This window comes from Cucurbita pepo, chromosome LG07, assembly GCF_002806865.2.
Source record: "Cucurbita pepo subsp. pepo cultivar mu-cu-16 chromosome LG07, ASM280686v2, whole genome shotgun sequence".
Lineage (NCBI taxonomy): Eukaryota > Viridiplantae > Streptophyta > Magnoliopsida > Cucurbitales > Cucurbitaceae > Cucurbita > Cucurbita pepo.
Window position 1 is genome coordinate 7,497,476 of NC_036644.1, and position 21,216 is coordinate 7,518,691.

Sequence of the window (21,216 nt, forward strand, 5' to 3'; positions counted from 1 at the left end):
GTTTCTATCTCTCACTGTGAGATCCCACATCGATTGGAGAGGGGAACAAAACATCCCTTATAAGGGTGTGAAAACCTCTTCCTAGCATACACGTTTTAAAACTATGAGGCTAACGACGATACGTAACGGACTATAGCATACCATATTTGCTAGTGGTGGTGTTGACTTTACAAATGGTATCAAAACCAGTTATCAGACAGTGCGGGCATTGGTTGGAGTAGGGCTAGATTCTCTCCACAGTAAACGTGTTTTAAAACCTTGAGGGGAAGCCTGGAAAGGAAAGTTCAAAGAGGACTATCTGCTAGTGTTCCCTCGTACATAAACAATAGTTGCCACCACATCATGCTTCAGTTTGACTCGTCTGTTCGGTTTCTATATCTCGTTGTGAGATTTCACATCGATTGGAGATGGAAACGTTATATTCCTTATAAGGGTGTAGAAACCTCTTCCTAGCATACACATTTTAAAACTGTGAGACTGACAACGATGCCTAACAAGCTAAAGTGGACAATATCAAGTATTGGTGGGGTTGACTGTTACAAATGGTATCAGAGCCAGCTATCAGACAGTGCAGACACTGGTTGGAGTAAGGCTAGACCCTCTCCATAGTAGACGTGTTTTAAAACCTTGAGGGGAAGCCCGAAAAGGAAAGCTCAAAGAGGACTATCTACTAGTGGTGGGCTAAACTCTAAAAAAATTTATTGTGTTAGGTTCGAATTGTTTATTGGAACACATTTAGTAGCTTCGATGTGGGATTTGGGTTCAATCTCGACCACCACAACATGCAATATCTACCTCCCATAGCATTTGTCCCATCTTTCAGGCCTTTAACCTAGCCTTGAAACATCGGATTTACGCAAATTTATGATTGTGAGCTCAGAACCAAAAGTGGTAGTTGGTGTAATAACACTACAAGCGGGCTCTAGCCTAAGAATTCAAACAAGAAGCACTCTTGCGCTTTCGAGCAATAAGCTGTTTAGCAAGATGAGCCGCCTTATTTTCTGAAAGAGATCGAAGGCAGGTTTCCCCAAACCTCCCCCAAGTAGGGCGAGCCTCAGTTGAGATCCTACCATCAACCTTCATTCTAAGCTGTTATCCCCCAGTAGGCAAGTTCTTTTTTCTACAAAAGAAACCGTCACAACCCAAGTCCACCGCTAGCAGATATTGTCTAATTTGGCTTGTTATATATAACCGTCCGTCTCATGATTTTAAAACGCGTCTAGTAAGGAAAGATTTCCACACCCTTTTAAAGGAATGTTTTGTTCCTCTCTCAAACCAAACTAATGTGAGATCTCACCGAAACTATAACAGATAGTCTGTTTTACACTGTTCTATGTAAAGTATATCAGTTTACGGTGCCGAATACTGAAATCGTCGTTCTTACAACAGTTCATGCCATCTTATTACAAAGGCCTGTATCATCTAATGCTTGCCTCATACAGATACATGTTTATATGTATTATGTATAAAAATACACTATTACAGGAAATGGCCAGAAAACCAAACATGCAAATGCATTTGGGTACAACGTTGTACATGCTATAAATGGCGAAAAACAGTCAAAGAGTAGAGAGGAAGTATATACAGCTGATATTCAGTTTCTCATACGCTTTTGCCTCGGTCCAATAGTGCTGGTTCGGAATCGAATGACCTGAAACAATTTGGTAAATGAGTCATTTCCTTCTGAAACATAAATTATGCGTGTGAACATTCCGACCAGCAAGAACAGACGACGAACGGAACGAAAGGCATCGTCTACATTGGTTTTCCAATGCGTGAATACGGTTATCGCCGTTGCTGGCACATTTGGCAGATGGTAAATGACTTGACATTTGCAAAGGTGCAATGTTCACAAGACCAATGGTCAGTATCATCAATGGTTCGACTCGAACCGCTACCACGGAATGCACTCATCTTGCCCTTCCCACCTTTGCTCCTACCGCCACCGATGCTCTTCGAGCTTGCTGTTCTGCTGCAGGTACCCTGGGAGTCCACATCTGATAGACCATTCTCAAGAGCACGTACTAAATTCTCGAAGTAATTCCTAGTTACACTGTTATCGCAATCAATCGAAAAGTCGATAATGAGAACAATTACAATATCGATATCTCTACCAATAAAGCTGGAAAGGTAACTTCAAGAAAATTCTTCCAGCAGTTGAAATGTTCAATGGCCTTCAAATTATAAGCATCGTAATAGCGACAATCGACGACAATCACCTGGTTAATCCAGCAAGTTTGGTTCGGAACTCGTTAAATTCTCTTGAAGGACCATCAGCAGTTATGTAAGCTTGCAACTCCTTTTCAGCACATTGGTGGAGTCGTTCCAACCCGGACTCAGCCTCGCCTGTGTAAAAAACGAATCAATATCCCCGCCATTAATCAATCAGGTAAACGGAGCTGATGCAATTAGAACCATCCTATCTAAGAATTTGAAAGAAAAGACAGACCTTGTAAGTACTCAAAAAACAGTCTCTTGGCGTGTTCACGCTCGGGTAGATAATATCCATAGGCATAAGTCCATTTAAGAACTCGCCTACACTCGACAATCTGGAACACAAAATTCGTGTGGGAAGTCGATAATAATGAACTATAGCAAGCAAACGATAACGACATACCTGTAGCCATGCTTCGCTTATGAACTTTAGCTGTGATTCAGGCTGGCACTGAGTGTCACTTAACTTTTCCAGCTATAACATGAAGATGTTTGGAACTCAGTGAAATCATAGAAAATTTAATTTGTAGGCATTTAAACAGAAGAACCAATAAACTGGCATGCCCATCTATTAGCACAAAACCGTGTCGGGAAGTGGATGAGATAAATAAAAATATAAGAATTTCGGGCTTAAAAATCCCCTACGAAAACAATAGTCCAACTAATCCACAATATCGAGAGTGCATTGACTTACATGTACGGTTTGCATTTGATGGAGATCTGCAAGCGCCTTTTGCCTAGACTGCAGTCATGAAGCACGATTAAGCTCCCGAGTTCAATTACGCATCGTGAGTACATAATGAGCTCAATTATGCATAACTTTAAAACAATATTCAGAAATGCAAAACTATGAACAGAACTTATTTATCGATGAACAAGTCAACGTACCAACAAGCCACGAAACCACTACATAAAATGATAAAATTTGGATGAAAAGATGAGATGAACACTAATCATTCGTAACATAGAAATTGCACTTAGGAAACGATGTTAGTACTTTTATTTTATAAAAAGCCCCTAGATTTTTGTCGATAACTCGACCTTCTCATTTAATTAAAGTCTATATCAAATACACGTTTTCTGAGGTCTCTCTTGCTATTTTTAGCTTCAACCAACATCACATACTAGTTGGTTTAAATTATGTTCTTTTCAGGCTTTCGGATTGTGATGTCCCACATTGGTTGGAGAGGAGAACAAAACACCCTTTATAAGGGTGTGGAAACCTTCCCTTAGTAGACACGTTTTAATGCCTTGAGGGGAAGCCCGAAAGGGAAAGCCCAAAGAGGACAATATCTGCTAGCGGTGGATTTGAGTCGTTACAAATGGTATCAGAACCAGACACCGGGCGTGTGTCAGCCTTCTCGCGGTTCCCCGAAGGACGAGGCGGTGTGTCAGTAAGGACGCTGGGCCCCAAAGGGGAGTGGATTTGGTGGTGGTCCCTCATCGATTGGAGAAAGAAAAGAGTGCCAGCGAGGACGCTGGGCCCCGAAGGAGGGTGGATTGTGATGCCCCACATTGGTTAGGGAGGAGAACAAAACACCCTTTATAAGGGTGTGGAAACCTTCCCTTGGCAGACGCGTTTTAAAGCCTTGAGGGGAAGCCCGAAAGGAAAAGCCCAAAGAGGACAATATCTACTAGCGGTGGATCACAGATGGACCACCTCTTGCTCAAAAACATTTTGATAAACCCTTACTCCTCTTTTCTCTCCCTATAGTCCTCAATGGCTTCATTAGCAATAAGCACTTGATCCAAATTTTGCAGCCCTCCAATAAAAGCTCCCCCGAGAACTCGAGATATTATTAGGAAGGACTCTCCTCAATCTATCAACCAAGGTCTAAGCAATAGTCTTATACAGGAGTATAAGGAAATACAACACAATGCTAACTGTCCTAGTAAACGAACATATGTTCGAAAAAGTCTGGACGAGTACTGTTCCTTTGCAAGCAAAAGAAGAAAGCATACCGATTGGTTCGTGGCCCATCTTTCATAATAATGAGTGTACCTCTCCAGCGAATTCTTGGCCATCTCTCTGCGCTTTTCAGCATCATCATACTGATGAACAAAGACGACGAAACATAAATAAAATACTGAACAAAATGAGTAGCAACAAGAAAATAATAATGGTTCAACATAAATAGTCTATAAACAATACCACTCCCTCTTGCTTTGCAGTTTCATAGCGATTACATGCATAAAATCCTCCAGTCCTCTCTCCATGATCAGACCATGGACCAAGACAAAGCCTGTGAAAATTTTCAACAATCTTTAAAAGTAATAAAGATCCTATAAGCAATTTGATAACCTTTTTCCCTTATAATAAGAAGGCTTATTACCAGCAGAACTCAAATTTACAGGGTGGTGTGCAAGTAATATGCATGCACCCTTGATTTTTCTCGATAGGTCGTTTGCATTTGGGACAAGGTTTGGAATTTGCCAATATCCTGAGATCAATAAAGGAATATTTACCGTAATCGAACAAAATACAATTAAAATGTTTACAGAAACAAGTACTTTAGAGGTCAAACAATTATGCAAAAGAAAAAACTTAAACAAATTGAATAAAATATCAATTTCCTTTATAAACTATTATGTATGAAGCATAAGAAAAAAGTCCCCGAAAAGCCTTCCGGAAAGAAATGATCAGCAAGGTGGATTTTGGGTCCGATAGGAATAAAGCTCCACATTTACATGGTCTTTTTTATAGGATAGCTTGGGGTCGGGAGGTGACTAATAGGGGGCACTTGAAGCTTGGATTTACCTAATTGATACAAGACATTATATAAAGCAAATGGACAACTTTAGACACATTAGACACATCACAAGAGATTTCAGTAGGCCACGCCACTGCCTGGACATTAGGTGGCTATAATAGAATGTTTATAGAAATTTTAGTACCATTGGAATCCTGATCATTGCATGTTATTAAAAGTATATTTAAATTGGATGAAGCTAAATAAAGAGCTTTGAAACTTTAAATACAAAATCAACTACAACAGCAGTATTAGCATTACCTTTAATGAACTATTTACCATTGAGCTAAATGCCTGATAGCACACAAAATGTGCCATCCTTAGGATGAAGGTTCACTACCTATCAAGAATGTAATCAAGTTAGGGGAATGATGAAGAAGGTGAACATCAATAGAAAGGTGTTTCACCTTCAAACGCGTGGGTGTGGGAGAAAGTTGCTGTTAGAGGACTGTAGAGGTTCGAGAGTGGGTTTTCTAGAGATGGAGTTGGAAAAGTTTTAATGAGAAAGAGATTGTCTGGTAGCTGTCTCATGCATAGAGTCTCCTATAGGCTTCTAAAAAAGGAGTATGACAATCATTTTCTTCCAAATTCTTCTCGAACGCAAGGGGTCAGTTTGGCCTCCTTTGAATTCCTAAAGAGCATTTCGAGGAAGAAAGTCATTATTTTTTATTCTAAAGGCCCAAGAGGCTTGAGGGGTTGGGGCTTATTGGCGATGACTATGTCGAATCTTCCTCCCCTAGTCCTAGTATCCAAAGCCCTTGCTTCTTTAAAAGGGGAAGAGATTAAAAAATAAGTGCTTCATTCTGGGGAGGTGATTCCTAAGTTCTTCGTGTAAGCCGTGAGAGGGGGACCCAACTGTGGAAAGGATGTCGTTGTCAATTCTTCAACGAATCTAGAGTTCGCGTTCAATTTTTCCTCAACAATTATTGTTGAGAGGTTAGACTTTGGGCTTCGGTGGAGTGTCATTACAGAAGTTATTGTGAAAGAGCTTAAAGTCGAGTTGATCCTTAAATCTTATGTTGCAAACCATTGCACTGAGTTTACGTTGGAACATAGGGGAAGCTAAGGCCTTGGCTAGAGATGGTTCGACATTGCAAGAGAAGGACCTTATTGTTCACTCATGGGACTCAAGGTTATTGACAAAAGGGAAAAGCTTGCTTCTTTAAAGGTAGTTAGGTAACAACCATGGATATTCCCCCATTTAAACGTACGAGGAAGCTAAAGGCTATAAACGTATGAAGCACATTTGTGTGGGGGACTTACAGAAGATGAAGAGTCCTTCAGCGAGGTTTGTTGGTCAGAGGAAGTTCATTTTAAGGCCGAAGGAAAGGAGGATGGTCTCATCTTGAAGGTGTGCTTCCTGAATCATGAAGAGGTGTACATTTTGGTTAGGTTAGTTGTCATTTTGTTTCTAGAGGCAAGAGTCTACAAGGTTGATGGATAAAATTGTCCTTTGTCGGCCAAATTTAGCAGTTGTTTCAGGTAAGATTATTTAGGATACAAAGAGTCACATGAAGAAGTTAGTAGCTTATGCGATTAGTGAGCCAACTGGTGAGGTGTCTCTTGGGCATGATGACGTGAGCCTTTCTCCTAAGATTAGTGGGATGATTGGGCTTGTTGAGAACAATTTTGAAGGGGCCATTTGTTCATCGTTAATGTAAAAGAAAAGGTGTTGCAAGGTTCTATCCTTGGACTTGAGTGTGATCTAAAAAACTTTGGTCAATGGTTGAGTTTGAAGAACCAATTATTGGTAACGATTTTGTTTTGAAAGCCAACAATTTCATGAAGTGAGACTGGATTAAGGATTTTGATCCTTCAATTAAGTTTGAGGCGAGGAGGACGTGAGATCTAATTATTTGCTTGTCAGGTACTTATAAAATGAGTCTTTTCTTTCTTCGTTTGCAACTAAGAATTCAAAGGTGTTGAATTTGAAGCTTATGTTCAACATGGCGGGCGAGGCCCTTGAAGGTAGTTGCTCACGGAGTAGGCCGAGTGAGGCTATTGTGGCCTAGCCACTGGAGGGTGTTGTAGCTTAACTGTTGGAGGTTCGTTGTGTGAATAAGTCTTTGAAAATCGACATTGTTTCTTTTAATCAGCAAGTGTTAGGTACTTTTTCTCCTAAGGTGGTGGGTTGCCTTCTTCTTTTGTTGCAATGGTGCAACAAAAGTGCCCAGTTGATCAGGGTCTGTCTCATTCGCTAATTGAGGTAAACTCTATTGGTATGCCTAGCCAGGTATGTTGTCCTTTTGTTCTTTCCCCTTCCGGTTTGGGCTTGGGTGAAGAGGGGATTGTCTTGTTCTAATGACGTGTCATATGCTTTATCGTTTCCTTTTGCCCTCTGGTGGGGTTAGTTGAGTTTTTCTCCTAACGCATTCTCTTGTGTTTGTCAATTCTATCCTCCTTTCGGTAGTACCTTGCCTCCCCTGACAGTTTTCTCGTTTGGAGATCAAGTCTCAGCTTGTGCTCCTTTCTTTTATGTCTCGAGTAGTGAAGTTTACAGGGGTGGTCTTACTTTTAGTGGTGAGCTGCTGGTACGAGATCCTATATTTTTGTCTAATTCTTCAGGGTTTCATGGTTTTCCTTTTAATGGGGACGGTGTTGGTAATTGGTCTTCTGGGTAGGCTGCTCTTGCTTCCATTGGTATTTAGGAAATACCTAGTGAGACCCCTAACTCGCGCCCGATAGCTTCAACGAAGAAAGGTAAAGCTAATGGTTCTATCAATGGTGAAGGGTATCAAATGAAATTGGACATGGAGTTTAAAAAGTGACCAGTTCAGTGAGCTATGATGAGAAGAAAGCTTTTGCGGAAGCTACGGAGTCTACGGTGCCCAATGAAGGTGGCGTCTTGGAAGACAAGGAGGCTTAAGGTTAGGGCTAAGCTTAGTTTTGTATTTGAGTTTAGCTGCTATAATAGTGAGCCTGGGTGATGCAAAGTGAAAACGGAGTGCTATAAAGCCCCTTCCTAAGTTGTTTTCGCATTTATATCATATCTTTAGCAAAAAGTTACAGTTCTTCTGTCCTTCGACCCTCATCCTCGCTGTCTTTGGCATCTTTATGATAGAGAGGCCTTCGATGTTGTAGGACTTCTTTCTATTCTCCATGGTCTACGTGCGCTTCTTGGGGGTAGGGACTCAATTTTAGACTCGGGATCCTTTCAGGAGGTTTCTCTTGCAACTCGTTCTTCTGGTTACTATGTCGGTCTCATTACTCCTTAGACTAAAGTGTTCTTTTTTAAACTTTTATAAGTTCCCTTATAACAATTTTGTGTATTAAATTACAAAGATGAACATGCAGTTGGGTATGTCTTTTTCCTGGCTTTCTAAGGAAAAAACTATTATTTAACAAAATTTATGGAGGTATATATCATGTGGCTCAACTTGCAAAGTTCAAAATTTTAATGGATGAAACATTATTAGTTTAGGGTTTTAATTGAATCAACCTACAAAGGTTTTAGGATATAAAATGATGTTTTACAACATTTTTTTCAAAGAAGCCACCATCATGAAAGATTACAAAAACACAGCTCAACAGACATTGAAACCACCGAAAAGAACTTATGAGAAACAGCAATAACAATTCCTAAAGAAAATAATACTAATACACATGTATTGACTCAACGCCCCAAAAGGAAGTAATTGAGTATGCCACCGGGCGGTGTGCCAGCAAGAACGGTGAGCCCCAAAGGGGGGAGGACACTGGACGGTGTGCCAGTGAGGACGCTGGGCCACGAAGGAGGTGGATCGTGAGATCCCACATCAATCGGAGAGAAGAACGAGTGCCAATGAGGACGCTGGGCCCCGAAGGGAGGTGGGTTGTGAAAGCATTCTTTTTAAGGGTGTGGAAACTTCTCCCTAGCAGACACGTTTCAAAAATTTTGATGGGAAGCCCGATAAAGAAAGCCCAAAGAGGACAATATCTGCTAGCGGCAGGCTTGGGCTATTACAAATGGTATCAGAGCCAGACAATGGGCGATGTGCCGGCGAGAAGGCTGAGCCCCGAAGAGAGTGGACACAAGGCGGTGTGCCAGCAAGGACGCTGAGCCCCAAAGGGGGGTGGATTGAGGGGTACCACATCGATTGGAGAAGGATACGAGTGCTAGAGAGAACGTTGGGCCCCCAAAGGGGGTAAGATCCCACATCAGTTGGGGAGGAGAATGAAGCATTCTTTATAAGGGTGTGGAAATCTCCCCCTAGCAAACGTGTTTTAAAAACCTTGAGGGAAGCCCGAAAGGGAAAGCCCATAGAAGACAATATCTACTAGCAGTGGACTTAGGCTGTTACAATTTGGGCGGTTACTATGACAAACTCCAAACAACCTCCCAAGACTCCAATGGCCACAAATAACATTTTTCTATCTTTCAATGTATTACGTTCAAGAAGTTTCCAATGGCCACAGTTTCAAGAAATTGAACAATATATCAAAGTTCTTAAGGTACCAGTTCATATTTTCTGACTCAGCACTATTCTTCAAGATCCATTTTGCTACAGTGCCACAATCAACAGGACGATGAGCTTCCTCGGTACACTGCAAAAAGGTCATTTTTATTATGATTATAATGAAAATTATAAGTAGATTGTTTTTTTCATCGACGAGTAAAAAGTTACAATACAAGATACCCAACTAAACAAATTCCGACAGAGAAAACAAGTAACAAAAAAGAACTACCCCAATCGAAGTAGATTGTCGAATTGAAAATACAACACATTTAGACAATGAACACCAGTTTGACCAATGAAACTTAGACAAATCCAGAACTCCCCCCAATCTCTGTTCTTGACATTGTATACCATATCATATCTTTCTAACCAAATAGTCCAAATGGATTCTTCAAAAGCATTCATTTCAATATTTTCTGTTTACCTTTCAGGTCATGTCCACATAACACTATAATCAACTTTTTCTCTCCCAGTTGATAAAAAACCCGAGACGTGAAGCTCCTTCCCAGGAAATCCCAATAATTTCTACTACTACTATTTCGGGTTTGATGGCTCGTGCAGCATTGCAGAGCTTATACAGAGAAAAAACTCAATCAGCACATGATGCTATTGTGGATAGTGTGGATCGAAAGAAACGATAGTCTTCAAAGACAAACAGTAGTCCAAAGATCGTCTATGGAATGACATTCCTTTTTCCGGGCTCTTACATCAAAGGTTTCTTGTAATCATTCTTTGTCTATGATCCAACCCGGCTGGAGAGCCTTCACGTACTCCAGCTTCCCTCTAAATGAAATAGTTTTGCTTCTTTTTCTTTTTCTTTTTAATGTGAAACCTTGTCAATAGATACAGAAAAAGAAAGTAAAACCTATGGGCAAGGGAAGAAAGAACCCCTCCAAAAGATGAGCTCTCCAATCTCAAAGGATTGTGAAAAAGGGTGTAACTTCAAAACTGGTGGTGCTCTGGACACTAAAATCATCAAAGAAAGCTACTTTATTTTCAAATGCTCTTTGATTCCTCTCCGACCAAATGCCCCACGACAAAAGCACCCTAGCTACGTAATTCCACAGAATCATGCTTCCTTTCAAGTATCGGCCACTTGGCCCCTCAATGAACCAGTCCTCGACATGATTAGGCAGACAAACAGAGAAGAAATTCCTTAAGGTAAACGCCCACCGTGGCAAAAGAACACTGGAGAGATAAGTGGTCAAAAACTTGCTCTCTTTAAAACCTTGACCAACTTGTCCATCTGCTTGGTGATGTCTAACAATTTTTTTAAAATTTTTTTTGTAAGAGAGATGTTTGCATAATGTGCACCCATTGGGATTTGGAAGTAGAGTCATGTAGAGACTTCTTTTTTTAAGATTTTTACTTGTGCTAATGGCTTTATGTGCTATTTTTCAAAGGAGAAACTTCACTTTTTTAGGGTGATTTCTTTTCCATATTGTCTTTGCTAGCCAGGGATTTATTGCTTCTACTTTTTTTCCTATGTCCATCATCAAAGATTTTGTAGAGAAGACCCTGTTAGCGCTAGGAAGCCATGTCAATGAGTCTACTTTATTCGACAATACAATTGGAGCAAGACCGAGGCTTAATTCGGTCCATTTAGTAGCTTTGTTATCCCTTAGGTTCCTACCGAACTTCAAGTCCCATAAATTGTTGACATCATTCCATGTTTCTTTGATCATGGTTGTTTTGCTATGAGAGTCTATACAAAAATGGATAGGGCTAGCATAGTGTTTTCAATCCAAGGGTCGGTCCAAAATGGTCCAAAATGATGTACTTCCTCCATCACCCACCCTACGGTCAATTGGTTGGTGATGAGGTTTTGGTGTTTTTTTAAGTACTTATATGACCCCTTTGTAGAAGATAGAGGGGGTTGATTTGTACATGATGAAAGAGTATATTTACACTTTATAAGTTTTCTCCACAAGGCGTTTTCTTCGTGATGATATCTCCATATCCATTTTGCAAGGAGAGCTTTGTTCTTCTTTATCAAAACTAGACCCAAGTCTTCCCTTGTGTGTTGGGAGGTTTATGGTATTCCATCGAACAAGGTATGAGCCATCTTTCAACAAATAGTTTCTGAATAATCTTTCTATATTCATAGCCACTTTTTGTGGTATTTCAAATAGAGACATGTAGTATATGGCCCTAAACCCTTGTGTGTTGGGAGGTTTATGGTATTTCATCGAACAAGGTATGAGCCATCTTTCAACAAATAGTTTCTGAATAATCTTTCTATATTCGTAGCCACTTTTTGTGGTATTTCAAATAGAGACATGTAGTATGTGGCGAGGTTGGACAGTGTGGCTTGTATTAAGGTGAGCCTTCCGCCTTTGGAAGTATAACATGATGACCATGTTGACAACCTTCCTTCTATTCTTCCAATAATAGTCTTCAAGGAAAATGATTTGTGGTTTCCTTTTAAGGGTAGTCCTAGGTACATATTTGGCTATTCACCCTTTTTACAACCATATTTGATGGCGAAGTCTTTTATGGCAAAGTCTTCGATAATCTCTGTGCTACCATTGATGCCCATTATCTCTATGTTCTTGGAGATTGATATTTTGTCTAAAAAATCTTTTGAAGGTTTTTACCGTCTCGATCATGTTTATATGGAAGAGACATCTGACAAATCAAAGAAGAGGATTGTATCATCTGCAAATTGAAGGTGGTTGATGCTTAAGCTTTCGTTACTAACCTGAAAGCCTTTTATCTCCCCCCTTCATGTTTGGCATTTGTGAGTAGGCGACTAAGGCAATCCATCACCATTATGAAAAGAAAAGGAGATAATGGATCCCCTTGTTAAACCTCATGTGGCAAAGATCTTCCCTCTCGGTCTTCATTGATGGTAATGGAGAAGTTCGTGGATGAAATTCATCCTTTTATCCACCCTCACCACTTTGAACCAAAGCCTTTTGCCACAATAATGTTTTCGAGGAAAGCCAATCGACCTTGTCAAAGGCTTTTTCCAAGTCAAGTTTTATGACAACACTTTTTGTTTCGTTCTTTTCCATTCATCTATAAGTTCATTTGCCATGAGGGATGCATCAAGGATCTATCATTCTCTACAAAAGATGTTTGCTACCCAGTAATCATGGAAGGGAAAACCCTTTTAATATGTTCTAATAGCACCCTTGCTATGATTTTGTATAGTATGACTTATGGGGCGAAAGTCGGCAACAGTTGGGCATCCAGTTTCATTGAGAGCAAACCAATGTATGTTTTATTTAGGTTACTATTGATAACTCCATTATGAAAAAAATCTTGGAACACTCTCATGATACCGGCTCTTAAAGTGTTCTAACCTCGATGAATGCAACCTCGATGGAGGCTGCTTGTTGTTGATCAATTGGGCTCCAATCAAGACCATGGGAAAATTCGATGAGGCTATCATCCTTTGTATATAAGGACGTGTAAAAAGAGACAAATTCTGATACAATTTCATCTTCGCTTACTAAACTTCTACCTCGTGTCGATAGAATTTCCATGATGGTACTCTTTAATTTCTTTGAAGCCATGATACAATGGAAAAACTTGGAGTTTATGTCATCCTCCTCTAGCCATCATTTTTTACATTTTTGTCTCTAAGATTGCTCTTCCCTTGCTACCAACAGGACAAGTTTTGCTTTCATGAGCTTTGTATGTGTGTGCGCGCGCGATAAACTAATGTGATAGAGCTTGTTTCCTTCAATGGAGGCTTTGAGGAGATAAAAATAGTAGGTCGTCCTTGGGGAAAGATTCTTCCAGCTTGGAAAGGAAAAGGTTCTTCCAACTCTCATTGCACCATTGCACCCATAAGGATACCGCTTGATAATTACCACCTAATGGGTGCAACCTGTTGGATGAAAGTCCCACATCGGCTAATTTAGGGAATGATCATGGGTTTATAATCAAAGAATACTCTCTTCATTGGTCTGAGGCCTTTTGGAGAAGCCCAAAGCAAAGCCACGAGAGTTTACACTCAAAATGGACAATATCATACCATTGTGGAGAGTTGTGTTCATCTAACACAACCGACACTTAATAGTATATCTTTTTCTCACTTTTTTGCCTCAGATCTGTTGCAAATCTGACCTCCTCAAGTCAGATCTCTTACAAACCTGGCCTCCTCAAGTCAAATCTGGCCTTGCTTCCTGCCAATTCAGCCTCCTTGGGTGTAGATCACGCCATCCAGTAGTCCATCCCCTTGTTGTCGGCAATTGACCCACCAGCGAGCCCTCACTCCCTCTATATATATATATATATTTTTTTTTTCAGCTTATTGGCCCAATACGCCTAAACCTATTTTGATTTTACATTTAAGATAGCCGAGGATGTTGATTCTCCCGATTTGAGTCAAAACGGGAGAACCAAACTGACTAGCTCTAGCTCCCCTATAAGAAATAGGGGTTATACAGAATATTAATTAACCTGTATGAAATTAAATGACAATGAAAGCAAAATTGTAGTACTTATGGCATTCATAAACATTGCCATCTGGCAGTTCATCTTCAAACTTTGATTCTTCTCCCCAGTTAAGGAATTAACAAAGAAGAAGTGGGATTAAAGAATTAATAAAGAAGAATTGAAGAAGTGAAAAAAAGAAAAGAAAAAGAACAATTAAAGAACGACATGGGGGCGAGTGCATATATTGTCATAGACATATGTGCATGGCAACTGGAAGGTGTAAAAGGAAAGCAACTTATTGAAGTTGCTCGCCTCACATACCACATAGGCAATCAACGTGCCCCTCACGTCACCTCTCGCCATACGAGAGTGCCACGGTGCACCTTGAAATCATGCATATGAATAAAAGATATAGCTAGCTAATAAGCAGTATGGAGTTGACTCACATTCCAGCAAAAGCTATAGGAGCATCTGCATGTAACATCATAGCTTCCACTTCCAACTATAAAATCTACAGCATAGTCGCATCCTGGAGCAGGACACCATTTGGTCTACAAAGAAACAGTAAGCTGACATTAACCATGCCTTACAGAATAATTATCATACATCAGAAAGATCTAAATGGAAACACGTTCATTGAGCAGGAACATCAATAACTCGTGATGTTTCTTTTAAATAGTTTACGATGCTTGCGAAATGAAATAGTTTTAAATCAGATAAATATAAAAATAAGTCGTTATTTAGGCTATTCATACGTATTAGAACCAGAAGTGCATATGGAAGCAAACAAGTTCAAATTGTAAAATACCTTCCTATTGTCTTCAACATAGGATCGAACAAAATAACGGGAGTACTTCTTTTTGTCATCATCAGAAGCCAATAAATTTATCATATCTTGACCAACAGCGGCACCACAAGATGGATCTGGACACCGCAACATAAGACATCCTGGACCATCATTGATAGATGTCCTAATATAACCTACAATGCACACAAAGAGAGAGCGAAATAAAACGATATCTTTATCACGATAGATAAGAGAATTTAAGCTCTATAGCTTTGTAAAGAAGTCTTTTTTTTTTTTCTTCTACTTTTTCTTTTCTGATCTATAGGCCATGAAAGAAAAACTATTTTCCTGTGATTTACGTTGACTCGATGACTCTTGTCCACGATTGAAGGGTTTCTTTGGCTTTTGGGTTAGAAACATACATTTGAGATCTTTCCATCAAAGAAGTAACTCATTAGTATCTATTTCCTTGGTATATTTTATGCACATTTGAAGTTGAAGCATTGAAGCGTTTGCTATATAATTGAAATGCAAACTTCCGAGCGCTTTAGAGTCCCTTGTGTTTTTCTTTGACATTAAAGGTTTGGATATTTTTGGCATTCATGCTTGGGTTAAAAAGAGAATAATTCGAGAAACGTTTTTTTTTTTTTTTTCCTCCAACGGAAAATTTAATCCCCAAATGGAGATGATCAAAATCTAGTCTCACTTCCCCACCCCAATGCCATGCCTAGTAGGGTTTCTCCTCCCCTAGGGAGCATGACTTTTAAGGGGAGGCGTCCTAAGCAATCTAGTTATTCCTCCTCCAAAGATCTCTCCACCAAACTAAAAATCGAGCTATTCCTCTCAAGCCACACTCCCCACCAAAATAGCGAAACCAGCATGCCACAAGACTCTTTCCTTATCTCAGAAAGAAGAGTTTATTAAGACCTCTTCTAAGACCTCTCTATCAAAGAGCGACTCCCTATTGCACAAGGCCACCAAACAAACTAAAGCAACAACTCCAAATGAAGTAAGTCGACAGCTCTCCAAAATATGATCCAAATCCTCATCCTGCTGTCTAGGAAGGACACACCATTGCTGACACAACACTCTCCACCAAACTAAAAAACGAGTTATTCCTTTCAAGCCACACTCCCCATAAAATAGTAAAACCAGCATGCCACAAGACTCTTTCCTTATCTCAAAAAGAAGAATTTAAAGGATAATGAAGCAATGGAGTGGGCCGAATTAAAACTTGACCTTGCCCCTTTGATATTGTCAAACAAAGCAGACTCACTGACTTGGCTTCCCAGCATTGACGGGGTCTTTTCTACAAAATCCTTGATGATGGACATGGTGGAAAAAGTAGAAGCAATAAATCTCACACTAGCAAATATAGTAATGGAAAGGACATCAGCCTAAAAACGTGAAGCTCTTCCTTTGGGAAATAGCGCATAAAGCCATTAGCACAAGTGAAAATCTTCAAAAAAGAATGGCTTACATCACTCTTTCTCCAAATTGGTGTCCATTATGCAAGAAAGAAAACAAATCACATAGCCACTTGTTTATACAATGCTCATACACTCAAAATTTCTGGACAACGATTCTCAATATATTTGGATGACATCTCACATTTCCTAGGGAGGTAAAGGAATTTTTTGATATGGCCTTAACGTACCACCCTTTCAAGAATGCAAAAGCCCTACTATGGAAAAACCTCATCAAGGCTTTCTTTTGGAATCTCTAGAAAGAAAGAAATCAAAGAATATTTGCAGAAAAGACACAAATCTACACAAAACTTTTCGACAATGTTGTTTACCAAGCTATATCTTGGTGTAAATTGTCTAATATTTTTACTTTCTATAGTTATACCTCCCTCGTTGCAAATTGGGAAGGTCTTTTGTAAGCATCATGGATAATACATCCCTTTTGTAAATTTCAATCATCAATGAAATTGTCTCTTTTATGATTCATTTAACCTCACGTCTTACAGCTCTCCGATTTTTAAACCTCCTATAAACTTCTTTCTTTATTCAGTAACCCCCTATATCATTGACGCAATTGAACTTGTCACGCAGTCTAGATGATCAACAAGTTCCTGTAAATCCATTCCATTCATGTCTACACATTTTTCTTGCATTATTCGAATTCCATAAAACATTCTTCCATCCTCCTCACACTAACAACAATTCATGTCGTTTTTATCTTGTTCTTTTGATTCAGTGAACGAATAGGTACTCGTTCCCAGTTTCCACGAGAAGTGTAGTAATATTTTGCAATTCTTTCACCTTGGAGGATCATTTACATGGCAAAATGTTATAGGTCAGATGTGTCTCTTATGGGTTATCCTACAGCCTCCTTTTTTTTTCTTTTTAATCAAAGAAAAGAACAAAGTAGAACTAAGTAAATGATAGAGATTTCACAAAAATGGCTTGTTATAAGTTGGCAAACCTGTCCAACAAGTGTTGCAAAATGGATGGCCACAAGCAGCAGACTGAATGTTATCACGTGAATAGATTTCAAAACATATACCACAAGGTAGCTGCCAAAGAACAAGGAATATCATCGCATTCTCAATTTTTCCAAGCAATAGTTATGCAAAAACAATTAAATTAAGCTCAATTAAATTTTAAAAAAGAAAACGAGCTGCTTACTTCTAGTGCATTTGAATGCGGCAAAACTGGTTTTTCTAATATGCCAACAGCTCTACGGACCTTTTCTTCATCTGCAAACCATTCATCATGTACTTTACTGACACTCCTGCAAAGTCAGATCGATTTAGAATCCCAAAAATTTAAAACAACAAATCGAGTATATGATACTTATAAAGTGGAGAAAACATAACGTGGATACCGGTGCAAGACATGTTATGTAAAGTCCTAAAGAACAACATTGTGGTCTAATAACTAAATCTACAATGCTATGTAATAAGAAATGTTAAGACAGTACTTCGCATTAATAGAGCCCATCATGTGAATCATCTGCATTAAAGTACTTGACATACAAGTAGTGAATTTATACCAGTTGTAATATCGGAGCAGGATGCTAGCTGCTACTTTTGAAATAGAAAGAACAGTAGATACTCTCATAATGTCTTCCTCCTGTCGTTGCCGTATGTCCGCCTCAGCCAAGATTATATAGTTTTGCTGAAAAGTTATACAGAGTTCATTGTGAAACATTAGTACAAGACTAAAAGAGTAGGGGCTGTTTTCTTTTGAATTAGAAAACTAAAAGTCATTACTATGTACACGGAAAATGTGGCCTAGGAGAAACCGAAACCCAACGCAATGGAATTAATGGGCTTTTCAATGACAATAATAGAAGAAACTAAGAACCTCCCAATTAATTGGGGACCTTTTTGTAATTTTCTAGTGATAAGATAGGTGGCTGATAACATCATGAGATCTTCAGTTTATTTTATACTAGTAATCGCTCTCATATCCCTAAACATCCCACTCCACGGGATAAAACGAAGTGCAGTTAATGGTCAAAAACCATTTGAATCCAAATGGTGATGAAGAGGAGCACAGTTTAGCCAAGCAAAGACACGACCCTTCAAACAAAAAATTTGAAGGTGAATTAAAGGTAAGAAAGAGAATAACCTCCATTTTCAATGCAATATAAATTCAAAACAGGACATTGTACAAACAAAGGAATTGAAAGTGTTCTTGGGTTAAGATGAATAGAAAGGTGAGGAAGATGAAGTGGAACTGTAACGGCCCAAGCCCACCACTAGCAGATATTATCCTCTTTGAACTTTCCCTTTCGGGCTTCCCATCAACGTTTTTTTTAAAACACGTCTACTAGGGAGAGGTTTTAAAGAATGTTTCGTTCTCCTCTCCAACCGATGTGGGATCTCACAGTAACCTTAACTTACATTTCCTCTCATGGAGCTGACGAGGTCGTTGAATTATCACTTAAAATTGTGGAGGGATTGATAGTGCCTAGTTCATGAAGCTTGAGGCAGAGTAGAACTATACCAAAGTGTTGGTTCTCATGGATTGTGGGGCTACCCATAATTTCATGGATTTTCTAGTCTCAAAACATCCAATGGGCAAGAGAATTTCAGTCAAAGGAAAAGGAATATGTTGAGGAGTGGTCTTTCTCGCACAAGGGGTTAGTCTGGTAGAGAACTTCCACCTCGGGAACTAGGGGTAATATCAATATGATCATGGGAATATCCCAGCCAAGAAAATTGGGTAGCATGGAGACCGGTCAAAGGACCTTGGACATGAAGGAAAATTTCGGGAGATTCAATGGTCCTAGAAGGAAATTCTAGTCTGACCTGCACTGAAGGATACTAAAATCCACGTTCCGAACGTGGGCAATAACAGCCTGGAGTCCCTCATTGAACCGAGACAATTGAGCAAGAAAGGGGATTTCATATACTGAGGTAAACCAATGTGAGGCCTTGGCACCTAAAGTGGCAGACTTGTTTGGAACAATTTAAATCTGTCTTTGAGACATTGAACAGTCTCGCCCACGAAAATTTCTGAGATAAGAAAATAAAAAATCGTTCCATAGGAAGATAATGTAAGGATTTCCAACTAGTCACGATAACTGTTATGTTTTAATTACAAAACTGTTGCAATTCAGGGACCATAGAGACATGATGAACAATCTCAAAGCTACTCTCTTCTGTCTACTCATCCTCAATTTTTCCTCCCATTATGATCTGGCAAATGTTCTAGAGACGAGCACAAGAAGCATCGGTCCACAAAACCATCCAACGGTTATCGAATCTACGCCCTACAATCGCCTAAACCACCAAATTCCTGGCCAGTCTTGTAACGGTCCAGGCCCACCGCTAGCAAATATTGTCTTCTTTGGTTTTTCCCTTTCGAGTTCCCCTCAAGGTTTTTAATACGCGTCTGCACGGGATTGTTTCCACACCCTTACAAAGGGTGTTTCGTTCTCCTCCCCAACCGATGTGGGATCTCACAAGTCTAATCCAAAACAGCTGAAGTGATGGAAAGCATCCAAAAGCTTAAACCACGAAGGAATCGTTGCTCGGCAGAAACAAAATATCATCTTGGTTACCTCTTGATATATTATTTCTACTTGATAAACCACTGCCAGCAAGCTCAACTACTGCCCTAAAAGGACCAGCCACCATACCTCAAAATTCACGAAGAAAGAAACACTTGAAACCTCTCCAATTCTTCCCCCAAAACTATCCTAAATTGTACATTTCAAGATACATAACTAAAATTAATAACCTCCAAGAGTTTATTTCCACTTAAGCAACCAATTAAACCATCAAACTGAAACAACCCCATATCAACAAAATGATAAAGATTATCATAACCATTGTGATTTCCGTTTTCCATTTAGATTTCAAAGAGACAGACAGCAGAAAAGTTGTCAGAAACACTGACTAATTATACATTTCTAAAAAGAGGCCAAAAACCCCAATCTCGGCCTCGATTAGGGGAAGAAAAACAAAGAAACTGTACAAAACACGAAATTGAGATTAATCGGCCAATACCAGCATTCACCACCAACACTAAAAACTAGAGACAATCAAAACCACAAAAAGTTCGAAACAAGAACAGTATCGACCTGGTGTCTGTAGGAGACCATATCATCGGAATCGTCGGAATCATTATCGACGAACTCATAATCGCCGACATCAGCATCGTCGCTGTCGATGGCGGCAGCATCATCTTCGCCGCCACTGTAGAAGTCCTCCTCATTGTCAACAGAGTCGTCGTCGTCGTCGTCGTGGGCATCGTGCATGTCCAGCTCGTCTTCCGATTCCATTAACGCTCAGACCAGTGTTGCAGCAAAATCGACGCAGGTGAAATTCAAATTGAGGGAGTGATGAAGAAGAATGGAGGTGAAAAAATGGGAATGATCGAAGGAAGGGTCGAAATGGGGGGAAAGTGGGAAGTGGGGAAAAGCGGTAGTGGTTGATGACTGATAAGGGAAGACACAACAAAAGATGGGTCCTTTGAGTAAGCGGGTAAGAGAGAGAAATTAAAAATAAAAAAATAAAAAACTTTTTTTTTTTTCTCAAACAAGCTCTTATAATTCTTGTCGTTCCTCGATAGCTCGATTGCTCGATTGCCCTAATAGTCGATAAGGGCAATAGTAATAAGAACAGTCGTAAGAGAATGAGTTTAATCCATGATGATAACGAACACGTAGAAATAGATCCAAACCGATGAAATAGACGGAATCGATCCAAAAGGGTGAGAGAGAGAGAGAAATTAAAAAAAAAAAAATCTCAAAGATGTTCTTATAATTGTTCTCGTTCCTCGATTGCCCTAGTAGTCGATAACTGTTGTAGTAATAAGAACAGTCGTAAGAGAATGAGTTTAATCCATGATGATAACGAACACATAGAAATAGATCCAAAAAGATGAAATAGACAGAATCGATCCAAACGAATGAAATAGACGGAATCGATCCAATCGGGTAAGAGAGAGAGAAATTAAAAAAAAAAAAAATTCCTCAAACATGTTCTTATAACTGTTCTCGTTGCTCGATTGCCCTAGTAGTCGATAACCGTTGTAGTAATAAGAACGGTTGTAAGAGAATGAGTTTAATCCATGATGATAACGAACACGTAGAAATAGATTCAAACTGATGAAATAGACCGAATCGATCCAAACGAGTAAGAGAGAGAGAGAGAGAGAGAGATAAAAAAATTCTCAAA

At 39.5% G+C, this 21,216-nt stretch overlaps 1 protein-coding gene across 1 annotated transcript; it reads right to left on the reverse strand.

The window, feature by feature from the left end:
• Positions 1-1,349: 1,349 nt before the first annotated feature.
• LOC111798570 (probable E3 ubiquitin-protein ligase ARI8) lies at positions 1,350-20,476 on the reverse strand. The gene is made up of 15 exons (XM_023681809.1): positions 20,118-20,476; positions 17,577-17,701; positions 17,210-17,315; positions 17,007-17,097; positions 14,598-14,770; positions 14,236-14,340; positions 9,400-9,488; positions 4,548-4,655; positions 4,367-4,457; positions 4,177-4,266; positions 2,909-2,956; positions 2,618-2,689; positions 2,450-2,549; positions 2,220-2,346; positions 1,350-2,053 (listed from the first exon to the last, which is right to left on the reverse strand). The coding sequence occupies exons 1-15, from the start codon at positions 20,316-20,318 to the stop codon at positions 1,786-1,788; spliced, it is 1,794 nt and encodes a 597-aa protein (XP_023537577.1). The 5' UTR covers positions 20,319-20,476; the 3' UTR covers positions 1,350-1,785.
• Between the last annotated feature and the right edge of the window lie 740 nt (positions 20,477-21,216).

Bases quoted from the DNA above. Each gene is read 5' to 3' on its own strand.
- LOC111798570 (XM_023681809.1), bottom strand. From the start codon at position 20,318: ATGGAATCGGAAGACGAGCTGGACATGCACGATGCCCACGACGACGAC. The intron at 4,267-4,366 runs GTATTGTTTATA...TTTGTTCATCAG, and splicing joins CTGCAAAGCAAGAGGGAGTG to TATGATGATGCTGAAAAGCG. The intron at 2,054-2,219 runs GTGATTGTCGTC...TTGCGATAACAG, and splicing joins AAACTTGCTGGATTAACCAG to TGTAACTAGGAATTACTTCG.